The 14,961-nt window shown below is 36.7% G+C and overlaps 1 protein-coding gene across 2 annotated transcripts; it reads left to right on the top strand.

The window, feature by feature from the left end:
• The first annotated feature begins 7,562 nt into the window (after window positions 1-7,562).
• On the top strand, window positions 7,563-14,683 carry LOC120083721 (RNA polymerase II subunit A C-terminal domain phosphatase SSU72). 2 transcript variants are annotated; one of them, XM_039039574.1, is made up of 4 exons: window positions 7,563-7,996; window positions 8,153-8,298; window positions 14,230-14,285; window positions 14,372-14,683. In XM_039039574.1, exons 1-4 carry the CDS (start codon window positions 7,782-7,784, stop codon window positions 14,471-14,473), a joined length of 519 nt encoding a protein of 172 aa, XP_038895502.1. In that variant the 5' UTR covers window positions 7,563-7,781; the 3' UTR covers window positions 14,474-14,683. The 2 variants fall into 2 exon arrangements, with proteins under 2 accessions (XP_038895502.1, XP_038895501.1); XM_039039573.1 differs by having other exon boundaries at window positions 7,568-7,996; window positions 14,167-14,285.
• The last annotated feature ends 278 nt before the right edge of the window (window positions 14,684-14,961 follow it).

Here is a 14,961-nt window from a genome sequence, read left to right as displayed (position 1 = left end):
ATGAGTTTAGTCTGAGAAAGAGCGCATTGCTCGTAGTTGGATGTCCGCATGACACATGTGGGGGCAAGCCAAAACAAAGGCAAGACACTTGGATCAATGCAGGGTCAGAAAAAAAATAACAATGACAAGAAATATGCAAGGATAAAATCATTTGACACTCTGGTAGAAAATTTTTCTTTTTGAAATAAATCATGCGATGTTTCGAAAATTAATAAAGTACTTTTAAAGGTTAAGCTTGCAGTCCCTAGGTCTTAGAAATATTTTAAGAAGAGACTTGAACAAGACTTAAGGAGACTTTGATATATAGGATTTGAACGAAGTATCCTTGAGAAATCTAGGAAAAGAACATTGTGGTTGACTTGCTAAAGGAAGTCTTTAGCTTATGCTTGAGGACAAGCATTGTTTAAATTTGGGGGTGTGATAACAAGCAAAAATGCACGTTATCATAGTGCTAAGTTCTTAAACAATGCTGGCTTGCGTTGATAAAACATGTTAAATTGTGTCCAAAAAGCATCAAATTCATAATATTGCGGTCGCATGCGTTCATTGCATTAGAATAGTTGATTTTTGTATTTTTCTGCAAAATATGCGATGAAGCAAGGCAAAAATTGTGATCATAGGAAATCATTGGTCGAGTGCAGCATTACCACAAGGCTTTGCGGTGATCGTGTTTACAAATATTCGCCTGAGAAGGATTGCCGCAACTTGGTCAGCGCAACATTGTGGGTGCATCTAGGTGAAAGGCTAATTAATTGCGATGGGACAGAAAGCTGATAACAGTCGAATCCGAATTAAGTTGACAGCCGATAACGATCACAAGTACATTCAGCTTTCCGATGACAAATATTCGGCGCATCAGTCAGGAATTAAAGTAGTCCCATCTATACAATCATGAGAGAGAAGCCGACTTTCACCCTGGATGTTCTATAAATACCAAGGGCATCCTTCATAAAAGGGGTTGATCAGTTAATCAGTTTGTATGTCTTTGTTCATAGTTTCATTTCATTTTAAGGCGGACGCGAGAGAGGAGATTGTGTTGGCAGATCGTTTCGGTAAGCTTAGGAGAGCGCCAGAAGCTTCAAGGACAGAAGAGGGTCAATGCCTGTGGAAGCAAGAACATCTTTGGAATCAAATAGAGATTTATAGTATAAAAGCCTCGGTCAGCAAGGATTTGCTACTAGGCTCTCTACCTTTAACTTCCATTGTTATTTTGTACTCCACTTATTTATCGAAATGGAATCTACTTTTCTATATCTATTCACTCTTTGTTATTTACGCATGAGTAGCTAAATCAATTGAATGGGTTGAGAAGCATTTAGTTAGCACAACTAGGGAATCTTCATTCTATGTGATTATCTTGTATTATATATGCTTCATTCGTCCATTAGAGATACTTAGGAGGGTAATCTAAGGATAGAATCTAGGCTTGGGAAGGTCAGGTTAGAATCTAGGCTTGAGAGAGTTAGATTAGAATGCATAATCAAGAGATAGGAGCTTAGGAATAAGCACTATTTGTTATCAACACATCGCATGCATCCTAGAGATATGATATGCTTGTATGCGGTCATCTTGCCTTTATGCATTTTGCATCATCGCATAGGAAAAAAGTAGAGACTTAGGGATAAGCTCTATGGACACTTTTGCATTCAACACATGCGTCCTAGACTTAGGAGCATCGCATTTGCATTGGAAAATGGCTTGTTGTGCATGGTTGTAGCATGATTGCATAGTCTGACGCATTCCTAAGTAACATTAGTTAAAGATCTTCTCAACCCGTTTATCCGTATACTCAGTTTATCTATCACACAATTGACTTTTTTCAAATCCGCCGCATTTGTTTATTTTTCATTAACGCAATCAACAACAAAACCACAATTAATTGAGTTACCGATTACCGCAAAGTTTTCATAAAAATTACCATCACAATCTATTTTCACAAGTCCCTGGGTTCGACCCTGGACTTACCAGGAAACTCAGTGGAATTTATACTTGGATTCCGCTGAGGAAACTTGAGTACACAATGCAATTTCACTATCGCATATCATCCATAATTCACTTCATAAAATCAAGCACCAGTGTCCTATAAAGAGTTTGTATAAGACCGGACCATGAGATGATTCGTTTCTGTATATAACGCCATTGATACTGGAGACTTACATCTCACCTAAACGACCATAGGTGGCATGACCTCAATCTTTAGTGTTTTGGGAACTCCTACCTTTGAGGGAGGTCCTTTGATTAGTATGGGTAAGAGTGGCTAGATTGCCAACTCAACATGCCTATCTTTCTAGGGACTTGTCTAATATGGAGCTGGGAACTCAATTACCCAAGATGGAATTCACTTCTTGCCCAAAGTAGGGGTAAGTAGATAGATTGCTCTATTAAGGACTGATTCTGGAGCTTGAACATAGTGGTCACAACTTCTCTTTGGAAGAGAGGACTCGGTCATAGTAGGACTATGACTTATGCTCACTAGAGGCTGTCTCTTATACACATCTAGATGTGTATAAGACAAAGCCTTCAAGTTGAGGATCAGTTCTTGGTGTTGATTTGAAATGTTCAAATTGACAAAAGGTAATTTGATTATATATGATATGATTGGTCTGCTGTATGAGATACATTAAGTGGAGGGTTAATGTAAATGAGATTTACATAAGTGCCATTGAATAGAAAAAGAGCTATGGTTTATATATTTCATGAAATGAAATATTAAAACTATAAGTTATAAATATAGTATGGTAAGTTGGTTATCATTTATATTTATAATAATATTAATTATTGGATAATTTTTTCTTTTTCTCTAATAACCAATTGAGTGGGAGGTTATTGGTGGTTTCATGAAGGAAAAATGTTTTCCTAAATTTAGTTAAGGTTAATTTGAGATTTCCACTCTCGGAAAGTTCTCATGGAGAGGTTGTCAAGTAAATCAGATTTACTAAACGATAGCTTGGAGAGACTAGACAATCGTGGAGAGTTTCTATACGACAGACTCTCAGCTAGACGATGAGCTAAACAATCATATAGCTTTTGCTAGACGATCGCGTATCTTTTGATAAACAATTGGGCATCGATCTATACGATAGGCTTTATCTTCTCCCACTTGCTCAATCGTTTACACGATTATTCTCCTCCAGTCTCATCCTCTAACCAAGTCCACACAGAGCCTACACTCTGGATTCTCACATCGAGAATATCAAGGTAACTTTTTTGGTGGTGTCTTACTCAACTCGACACAGTCGAGGTTCTGTGGAGGTCGTTTGTGGTGTTTGGGGTGTTCATGACTTGGTGATCGCTTTGTTCTAGTTCGCTGTGATCGTGCAGTGTAGCGGTCGTATTGTTTGAGTGTTCATGGTTGCCATATTGCTGTGAACAAGCGTTCGTGATCGAGGGATCTTGAAGATGAGTCTTCAAAGGTATGTTAATTCCTTCCCTTGATCGTGTAGTAAAGCTGATGCGTTATTTTATGCAGTGAAATTAATGAAATGAATTACAGTGATGGGAATGCGTTGTACAATAAGTTTTCCCAGCAAAATTCAAGTATAAATCCTACTGAGTTTCCTGGTAAGTCCAGGGTCAAACTCAGGGACTAAGGAAAACAGTATGCGGTAATAATTTTTAAGATCATTTTGCGGTTACAAGTAAATTGATGATTGGTTGGTTTGTTGTTTGTGGTATAAAAAGTATGCGGCGAAGTTAAGACAATAGTTGATAATACGGAAGATGCGATGAATATGCGGGGAACGGGTTGAGAAGGGGTTTAGCTAACACTTCTTAGGATTGCGTTCATGTTATGTGATCATGCAACACACGTACAATAGCAAATCATCTCTCAATGCAAATGCTACGGCTTCTAGTTTCAGAACGCATGCGATATATGCGATAAAGTCTATAGGACCTACACATAAGCCTCTATTCTTGTTTATGCGATGACAAATGACATACACACATACAAGGCGACCATATAACACCATAGCCTATCTCTAGGGTGCATGCGATGCATGTTGGCAAACAGAGCTTATCTCTAAGTCTTTATCTCTCACTTATGCAGATCTAATTTGGCTCTCTCGAGTCTAGATTCTAACCTAACTCTCTCAAGTCTTAGGTTCTTTCTTTAGACTCACTCTCGAGTAGCTTTAAAGGGGTGTTGGACGCAACATAAGACAAAATGATCGCATGCAATGAAGATCCTAGGTCATGTTAGCTTAGTTCTTCTCAACCCATTCGATAGATTTAGCTACTCATGTTTCTTTTACGAGAGTGAACAGATGTAGATAAGCAAGTTCCATTTTATAGATATAGAATTGAAATACAGAATAACAATGCGAAATGAGAATAAAGAGCCTGGTAGCAATCTCTTGCTTCCCAAGGCTTTTACACTGTTCTTCTCTATTCTGCTCAAAAGATAATCTTGCTCTCACAAGAGTCGACCCACTCTCTACTTTTCCACACCTCTGGGTTCTTCCAGCGTCTCTTCCATTCTCTGGCTCCGCCTTCTAAGTAAAAGAAAAATGATGAACAAGGCTACTTCTATCTAAGGGAAAATTATCTAATTGTCCTAACTTCTTCACTGAAGGTGGCCTCTGGTATTTATAGAGCTTTGGGGTGAAAGGCTGCTTCTCTCTTATGATTGCATTGATGGGATGGCATTAATTCTCTATCTGATGCGCCAAATATTTGTCACCGAAAAGTTGAGTGTACTTGCTATAGTGGTTCGTTAATGGCTTGTCAACTTAATTCGGAATCGACTGTCATCAACTTTCTGTCCCATTGTGATTTATTACGCTTTTCACCCAGATGCACCTACTAAGTTGCGTCGGCTCTATGCTGTGACCTTCTCGAGCAGATATTTGCGAGCACAAAACACCCATAGTCTTGCGGTAACGCGATCTTTTGATGCACTCGGCCATTGATTTCTTTGGATCACATTTTTCGCCTTGCGTCAACGCATATTCTACAAAAAAAATACATAAATTAACTGTTTTAATGCGATGAATGCATGCAACCACAATATTGTGAACTTAATACTTTTTGGATGCAATCTTTTATATTTTATCAACGCAAATCTGCGTTGTTTAATAACTTAGCACTGTAATAACGTGCATTTATGCCCGTTATCAAAAGCATGCTGTAATTTCGATTTATGCATAACCGCATGTTTCCGTTTGTGACTGTAATTGTTGTTGTTCATATACGATTGAAATTTGGAAAGATCCTTCCACTACTCATGGAAATCCTCATGTCTGATTTCATTCATCATGAACAATTATTTATATTGTTGGTTTACAGAAATATGTAGCAGAAGAAAACAGGATTTTTAAGCATTCCAATTCCTCATTTTTGACATCAAAATAAGCATTTCATGGGGTATCAAGAGAGTTTCATTACATACCTTTGAAGATCCTCTTTAAACACGAATTTGAGCTGCAATTTTCTCCAATTGAAGTCGTGGACCACCACTAGAGATTCCCTACTATTTTCTAGGAGCCTTAGATTGAGTTGTGGGACTCAAAACAAGCTTGAACTTAGAGAAATTGGAGGAGAGATTTTCTGGTTTTTCAGCTTGTTGAAGAACAACTTCTTCAACTTTCAAAAACTCAGCACTTCAGCAAATTGCATGTCATTTTCAGCTGAATCCGTTTTTGTATTTTAAACCATCAACCCATGCTTTGAAGTCTTCATCTCATGAAGACACCACCTACTTGGTGGAATTAGTGGATTATGGTGATTAAGATGCTTTGAAGTTGAGTGGAAAAATCCCACTTTGTGGGGTTTTCCAAATTCTCAAATTTTTCCATTTTGAAATTTGAATTTGAATTTCAAAATCAAAATTTATTTTCAACTTTAATTCTTTAATTAAAATTGAAATTTTATTAATTTTACAAAAATCAATTCAATAATTATTTTTTTGTAATAAAATTAATAATTAATATTTAATTAAATAATTTAATTAATTCTACTAATTTAATATCAAATATTAAATTAATTTATCAACAAATCCATCACCATGAATCCTTATTCATGAAATTAATATTGAAATCATATTTATATATTAATAAATGCTCCAATTACATTTAATTCCAAAATTAAATGTGTAATTATATCACATATAATTACTAATTTTCTTAATTTGAATTTGAAAGTTTCAAATCAATCTATCACACTATTTTAAGGCTAATTTATCAGTGAGCTAGTAGGGGACCTAATGGACCTATAGATCATGGGCTCCAACGATCCGAGATTAATTAATTGGCTAAACTCTTTACACCAAATTAACCCTCATTCGTTAACTATCGGATCACTCCACTAAAGCCCAGTAGTTGCACTCCCCTCATAATTAGTAAGTTAACCCTTCACAGATGGTTTTGTAATACCGGCTGGGTCAAAAGGTTGTTTTACCCCGAGATTACCTCTTATTTCATAAGTCCCTCTGATCCTCTGATCCGATCATCAAACCGAGTCCCTCTTGGGCCAATGAGAGGGTGTGGCTCTTTGTTCAAGACCCAAAATCAGCACATAAGGGAACAACCTCTCTATTATCCCTAAAAGTGGGAGGCTTATTGAGCCGACACTGTTGAGCCAACTTCACCCATAAAAATCTAAGGATAATCTCAAATAAATAATAGTTTATAGTTAACTCAGAATTAAGGTCAAGTTACTTAGGTCATCGTTTTGAAATAGTTAGTTTTAAACAGTAAACAACGTTATTACGTAATAGTGACTTATTTCTTGGTCCTGTCTTCATTGAAGAGGATGTCCCCACTCCTCATGTTATTGCATGAACGAATCAGGATTACTTCATTTGTAGCACTTTACAACTTTTTCTAACAACTGCAAAGTGGGCCACATCCAATAGTGTTACCAGAATAAGGCACCCATAGATCATTTTGACTATTTACTCGAATCTGATCCACTCTTATGTCTTCACATAAAGTTCAACTATGGATCTTTTAGTTTATTGGATTTATTTCTAAAACGAAATAAGCAATTCATATGTTCAATAACAACTTTATCGATTTACAGAATAAGTTTGTTGTTTACAAACCACAAGTTTTAGAACATAAAACCCAACATATATTGTAATGAACAATTGTATATATATTACTATATGATCATTCATTTAATGTTAAACGACACTTATTATCAAAACGATCTGGGACAAGAAAGATTGAATATTACTTACATTCTCTCCGTTTCTGAATCTGAGACAACATTCTGAAAGACACAATGAGAGAATTTTGTGGGGAGTTTGACAGAAAGTTAATACTGAGAATGACCTTCCATTGGTAGAATATTAGTTGGGAATAAATGCTATTGGTAGAATATTAGTTGTGAATAAATGCTTCGATGGAATGTTGGTATTGCATTGAATATATATTGAATGCTTGAGAAATGGTTGAAGGAAGAAATAGAAGACTTTGATATGAAGGTTTTTGAAAATTGGAGGTAATTTTAGAATTTCATATGAACAAAAGATAATTGGTAGAAAGATTTTTTATTTTTGGGTCATTTGGTCCAATTTTCCAAAATTTTTCTCAAATCGGAGGTGCTCATCCTAAGCCCAGCCAATGACCCCAAACAACCAAGAAACTTCGGACCACTCACCCAAAGATAAAAATGGGATTTTCTTGCCCTAATTAATATTTGGCATTTACCCCAATTTCCAGCCGAGTGTTCCAAATTGAAATGTGATCGCTACTGATCGTGATCGTACTGGCTGCTCCCACGCCTCGTTTCCCGTTTCTCGTACTGTATTTTAGTAATATCGGAATCGGAAATTCACCATGAAGTATCGTTATGCAATGGTTTGCTCATCCAACCAAAATCGAAGCATGGAGGCTCACTCTATACTAAAAAACAAGGGCTTCAACGTTTCATCCTATGGGACTGGGGCTCACGTGAAGCTTCCTGGACCTTCTCTCCGGGAGCCCAATGTATACGATTTCGGTACCCCCTACAAGCACATGTTCGATGATCTCCGTCGAAAAGATCCTGAACTGTATCCTTTTTCTCCCCCTCCCTAGCATTCCTCCCCCGAAAACGACCCGAAGACTGGTGGGCACTATGTTCTCGTCTTCAGCATTCTTAGTTACTTTCACGTTCTTAAATTTGTTGGAGTCTCCTCAATTGTAATTTAACCTTAAAACGTGCATAGATACAAACGTAACGGCATTCTGCCCATGCTTAAAAGAAATGCAGCTGTCAAAACGGCTCCTCAACGTTGGCAAGATAATGCAGCAGACGGTTCCTTTGACGTGGTATTTACTTTTGAAGAAAAGGTCTTTGATATGGTTATTGAAGGTTAATTTGCCTACTTCAATTTATTCTTCTAAGAGTTGATTTTTTTTTTTCTTTATTCAAGTACAACTGAGGTATGAGGATTTGAGATAATGGAACTTCTGACTTGGAGTTGATAGTACAACCTTTATCTCAGTTTATCTATGCTCATTTTAGTGCTCATGTGAAAGTTAATGGCACTGCACTCTACAATAGTAGAATCCTCGATTTACTTTCAAACATTTATTTTGAATGGCTATATATGCGTAGTGTTAAATTACGCTTATTATATTCAAAGTCTCAAAACCGATGTGTTATTGTTGGCTGCATTGGAAAGATTTGAGCTTCGTGCATTAATAATAGTATGGTAACATCTTGTCCCAAAAAAAAAAAAAAAAAAAAAAAGAAGCCATGGGTAGTAAAACACTGCTGGGAAGGGTTTTTTTTTTTTTTTTTTTTTTTTTGTTTTTTTAATAAGTATTAATTTCCTCTTATATACAAAGTCTGAAACTGATGCGTTGTTTCTGACGGCATGGTAAGGATTTGAATTCACATGCATTAATAATAGCATGGTAATTCTTTTTTCCTAACTTTTTCTAATTATTAATAGAAGTCATGAATAATGAATTCTTGACGAATGACTTCCTGTGAGGAAATTGTACTTGTAGAGAGGAAATGGGCCAATTTAGAATCAAGGGGATAAACATTAGGTAGGAGCCTAGTGGGGGCAATTAATCTGGCGAGAAATGTTAAAAAAATTTCATATTTTATTCAAATCAGACTTTCTCCTTCATTTATGACATTTCTGATTTCACATTGGTTTAATATTGTATTAGCAATCATATATTGTATGTACTGTTAAGGATGAGAGATTTGGATTTGAACTTTGACCTAAGGAATGGAATAGGGACCTCCTCAACTCTTAAGTTATGCTCATGGTTGGCAACAAACATTTGTAGTAGGTTGAATTTTCTTAACTGTTATTAGATGTGGTTTGCAGTAGGTGTCTTCTCAAGCGGCAAGTTATGCTTATGTTGGCAACCATCATCATTAGATGTTGTAAGGTTTCTCCATTCTTTTGGCAAGGGATATACCAATTAGGTGAAGTGGAAATCCACAGAGCTCTCCTCTGTAGGGCATCATTTGTGTTTATGCAGCCATGGCTGAGTTCCCAAATGAAGAATGTTATCTTTTTTTGGATATGACAGACATCTTCCGTAGAGGTATATATAAGGAGCTGTGACCTATGAGATAGGGGGTCGCGGGATGGGAGGTTGCAGCCTAAGGATTTGGATGAGAAGGTGCCTTCTGTGTCTATCTTCCACCTCCAATAGTCTTCATGATCTGCCACTAGAAAAGGTTATGCTTGGCCATTCAACGAACTCCTCTTCATTTAAGTTTCTCCTCAAAATACAAGATCCAATAGGCATCGGTATGGTTCCCCTGGTTAGAAACAGTGCCCTCTTTCCAGAGAGATAAGATGAAAAGCCTAGGGAAAGCTTCCTTTGAAGGGAAAGAACCAATCCATAAATTGGACAAAAGATGAGTGGATTTACCATCTTCTACCACGTTGAAGATGTCGTAGATCAGCCCATGTTGCATAATGTATTTCCAAGAGGCCTTTGGCAAACCTGAGAGAAATAGTGGCCAGTTTGATGCTGAAGTGGGAAATACCATATTTTTCAACAATGCTACTCCACACAACTGTTTTTTCTATGTAGAATCTCCATATTCATTTGACTTTGTTTTTAGAGGTTAGATCCATAACCCCCGACCAAAAATGGGGACCTACACCATTCAAATTCGAGAACAGGTGGATCAATCACAGAGAATCCCTTCCCTTTGTAAAGCAGTGGTTGATTGAGAATTTCTTCCCTTTGTAGAGCAACGGTGGAGCACCGGATGAGTGGTTGGCCTGGTCATGGATTTAATCAAAAGCTCAGAGGGCTGATTGTCTCAAAGGAATGGAATCAGTCCATCTTTTGTAACAATATGTCACAGAGAACAACCCTCACAGCACTGGATCATATTGACAATGAAGGACGAGAGGTTGATAATATCGTCGCGGAGGCCCTCAATAATAGAAGAACAGAGATTAAAGAAATGCCTTTATCCATTGTTGCTGATGAAGAGATTACATGGTGTCACAAATGCAAAGCCAAATGGCTCTTGGAAGGGGATGAGAATACCACTATTTCCCACAGATATGTTGCTGCTTGAAAACGTAAAAGTGCCATAACCGAAATCCTGAACTCACAGAATGAAAAGTTTGCTCTTAGATAATGAGGTCGAGTCTGCAGACTTTTACAAGCATCTCTTCACCAAAAAACCGGGCAGAAGACTTCTCCCTCAAAATCTTGATTGGGATCCATCAAATTTTGAACAAGCCACCAGCTTAGAGACTCCTTTCCTAGAAGATGAAATTTGGATGGCAGTAAAGGCTCTAGGAACCGACAAGACCCCTGGACCGGATGGTGTCATAACAAAATTCTTTAAGAAGTCTTGGAACATTGACATTCTCAATCCCGCTAATTAGAGTGTTTCAAGATTTTTTTTTTTTTTTTTTTTTAAAAAAAATACATTGTCAATTGCAATGTGAATGAAACATATATTTGCCTTATTCCAAAGACATGGGATGCTAGAAAAGTTGAAGATTATAGACCCATTAGTCTCACCATTTGCCTCTACAAGATCATCGCCCGTGTACTTTCCGATTGTCTCAAAAAAGTCATCTTTTCAACTATCATGGATTACTAATCGGCCTTTGGGAGGTTAGACAAATTTTGGATGCTTTGATCATTGCCAGTGAGATCGTAGAACAGTGGTATAGGACGAAAACTCAAGGTGTTCTCATCAAGCTTGTTGTGGAAAAAGCTTTTGATAAAGTGGATTGGGAATACCTTGATGATATTTTGGAAGTGAAAGGATTTGGTATCAAATAGAGACTCTGGATCAAAGGTTGCATCTCATCAACCAATTTCTCCATCATCATCAAAGGTAATAGATTCAAAGCTACTAGAGGCCTTTGGCAAGAAGATCCATTGTTGCCCTTTCTATTTATTATTCTGATGGACTCCTTAAGTTATATCCTCACAAAGGCAGCTAGCATTGGCTCTGTCAAAGGCTTCTCTCTAAGACATGTCTCAAATCAACCATCTCCTATTTGCCGATAACACCATTCTTTTCTCCACCAACAAAGAAGATGACGCATCTAGGCACCAACAAAGAAGGCAGCTCATCTATTTTTTTTTCTTTTTGAGAAGGCATCGGGTCTCAATGTTAATAGACAAATTTGAATTTTCGGGCATTAATTGTGAAGATGATTGGGTGGATTTTATAGCCAGCAAGCATGACTGCAAAGGGGGAGTTTGGCCGGCCGAATATTTGGGCCTTCCGTTATATGGTAAACCATCACTATCAAACTTTTGGCAGCCTATTATTGAGAAAATTGATAAAAGACTTCACTCATGGCATCACAGCAACCTATCCAAGGGAGGTAGACTAACTTTGTTGAATGCTACTACATTATCCAACCTCCCAATCTACCATCTCTCTCTGTTTCAAGCCCTGTCTGTTGTAATTGAACAAATTTGAAAGGAGTTTTTTCCTTTGGGATGGAAATTGAGTCGCGTCAAAAAAATAGCTTACCTCTTTCATTGGGACAGACTCAAGCTTCCATTTGAAGGAGGGCTCGGCGTTGTGGACATTAGATTTCGAAGCAGACGTTTGTTAGCCAAGTGGACTTGGTGTTTTAGATAGGAAAAAAATGCCTTATGGAGAAAATTAATGAGGGCTAAGTTTGGCTCCAACACTTCGATAAAATACCAGCTTTGAAGCTCCATGTATCTTCACGAAGTCCCTAGCTCCACATTAGCAAATAGATGGACATCATTCATGGTAATATTCGATGCTCTGTTGGAAATGGACAATCCACATCCTTTTGACTCTTGACCAATGGAATGGGACCGAAGCTCTCCACAAGGTCTTTCCCAAGTTATTTTGCTGAGTCTAAAAAAGCCTTCGTTGCTGATCTTTGAAGTATTGATCACTCTTGGATGTTGAACTATAGAAGGAACTTGGAGGATGAAATTTTTGAATGGGCCTCCTTTTCTCAACTCATTCCCACTCTCAATCTCACACAGAGGGATGACATATAGATCCGGAAATTGGATATAACAGCGGCCTTTCTTCTGTCAAGTCCTTAATTTCTCACCTTGCCTCAGATACAACTTCATCCATTGAGGACCTCTACAAACAATTGTGGAAATTTCCTTGTACAAAGAGAGTCAAGTTTCTCCTTTGGGAAATAATCGACTCCTGCTGTAACACGTTGGATAGGGTAAAAAATGATGTCCTTGGCTTCATTGTTTTCCCTCATGATTCTGCCTTTGCAAAGTGGATAAGGAATCCCAAAATCACATCTTCTTCCATTGTTTATTTACTGCTGGAATCTGGGCTGATTTGTTTGATGCTTTTGGTTGGCAAATTATTGCTCCTTTGGACATTAATGCCTGGTTCAGAGAGTTGTTCGTTGATCACTCTTTTACGACAACACAAGGGCATCTATGAACTAGTATAATCAGAGCCACCCTTGGGGAGAGGGAAATTCAAGGGTTTTTAAGGAAAAGAAAGATCCCCTGGGATGTTTATGAATCATCTAGTTTCAATGCTCTTTTTTGATGTAAAAGTATACAACCCCTCAATAGTTTCAACTTAAATTTCCTTGTATCTAATTGGAGGAATTTTTCATAATCCTGCTAGTTCTCCTTTTAAAACTTTAGATATTTCATTCATCTATTAAATTATTTCTTAATCTTTATATTTTTCGAGAAAAAAAAAAAAAAAAAAAAAAAACTTGCGTGTCATATTTCATTTTACATTGTAAATTTAGTAATTTGTTTGTCTTTGAAACTAGAGTGGCTAGCATTAGTTTTGACGACATTGTATTATTCTTCCAATTTTTTTATGGTTTTGTAGAAAGAAACTTCAAATATTTTCTGCTATTGATTTATGACTATGTTCTAGTTGTCGATTTTTGAATTGATTGATAAGATGGATGCGATTAGGCACACTTGATGGTGGAGTTGGAATATGAAACAAATTATCTGAGAGTGTGTTTTCTTTTCAGGTGGTTTATCCGGCTTTTAAGAGTAATGCTGTTGATTCTTTTTATTATTTTATTTATGGATTTTGTTTTAAGGAAGTTTTTGCTAGCCACCTATTGTTTTGAAAAGAGCTAGCTTTTGTAAGTTCAGTAATGGATTCCATAGTTAGGTTGGGATTTGTTGTCAACATGACATGTCTTTGGTTTGGTAGAGGTAACTTGAGGTGGGGTGTGACATTTTCCTTAAAAGAGACCCATACCTAGGCCTTCTCTACATGTGAGGAATGATGTGACCTTCCAATTTACAAGAATGTTGCCGCTCTCTCTAGAGGCTCCTCTCCAAAAGAAAACTCACATGGATCTCTCCAAACTCTTTATAACCTTTCAAGATGCTCGAATATTCGAAGGTAATAGATTGGGATGTCAGAGAGAACCACGTTTGAGTGTGAATCTCTCACCTCGAGAACATAAAAAATAAAATAAAACAAAATAAAAACCAATGCTTTTATTTGCTCTTGTCAAGATTTATCCCGAAATAGTAGTTCTCTGCCTGTTGATTTTGAGCCTTGAAACTAGCTCAAAGATCTCCAAATCCTAAGAACAATAAGGTGTTGAGTGAATTGTTGCGTTGAGTGAATTGTTGATGACTTGTACGTTTTCTTGCAACATAAGCTTGTGTTGGTGTTCATTGTGTGTTCATGTTCCTGCATACTTCTGATATTACTCATTTATCAAGTGGGCTGGTTTCTGCTCAACTGTCTGATGACAATTATGCAATAATTGAGCAGATTTGAACACCCGTGATCATGCACTGATGAAAACTGTACTGATTGTTAATTTGGAGGTAAAAGATAACCACGAGGAGGCAGCTATAGGAGCACGGCTTATTTTTGATCTTTGCCAGGAGGTCTAGCTCTGTTGATTTATTTTTATTTTATTTTTTCTTTATCAGTTTGTGTCGATGGATTTTTATGGATTATTTTTTCATGATAGCTTGAACGAACTGAATCATGGGAAGATTCTATAGATGACATCGTGATTACCTTCGAGAAACAACAAAGAAGAAAACTGTTGTATAGCATTTCCTTTTACTGAAGACAGTAAGATACTCGGAGTACACGGAGTTTGAGTACATGGAGTTTGCATACATCGACTCTTTGCTATTCGAATGTGATTTTATGAAAAATTTGAGCAAGTCTTTTTAGTACTCTATTTTTTTTTAGTTGATTTGAATTTAAACTTTTAGGAAAGAATACATGTTAATTACTATTGAGTTATATTCACTTTGATATATTTTTTTGCTTCTTTGATTCTTGAGTGAAAAAATTAGTGCTTGTTTCGTGGAGAATTTAAAAATATAATTTTGAAAACAAGGGATTTAAAGAAAACAAAGTTGTATTTCATGTTTTTAAATGTGTTTGATAGCATGTTCAAAAATTGGATTCTAATTTGAACAATTGTATAACAATTCAAAATTTTTAGGAAAATTTTATTTAATTTTCTTGAATTATGTTGTGAAGTTGAGATAAAATTGAGTTAGTGTGTTTAAATAATTCAACCATAAATTAGTATGACAAGGAACT

The sequence above is a fragment of the Benincasa hispida genome, chromosome 8 (genome assembly GCF_009727055.1).
Source record: "Benincasa hispida cultivar B227 chromosome 8, ASM972705v1, whole genome shotgun sequence".
NCBI lineage: Eukaryota > Viridiplantae > Streptophyta > Magnoliopsida > Cucurbitales > Cucurbitaceae > Benincasa > Benincasa hispida.
This window is presented reverse-complemented; position numbering and strand designations above follow the sequence as displayed.

Bases quoted from the DNA above. Each gene is read 5' to 3' on its own strand.
- LOC120083721 (XM_039039573.1), top strand. From the start codon at position 7,782: ATGAAGTATCGTTATGCAATGGTTTGCTCATCCAACCAAAATCGAAGC. The intron at 8,299-14,166 runs GTTAATTTGCCT...ATAATTGAGCAG, and splicing joins CTTTGATATGGTTATTGAAG to ATTTGAACACCCGTGATCAT. The intron at 14,286-14,371 runs GTCTAGCTCTGT...TTTTCATGATAG, and splicing joins TTTTTGATCTTTGCCAGGAG to CTTGAACGAACTGAATCATG.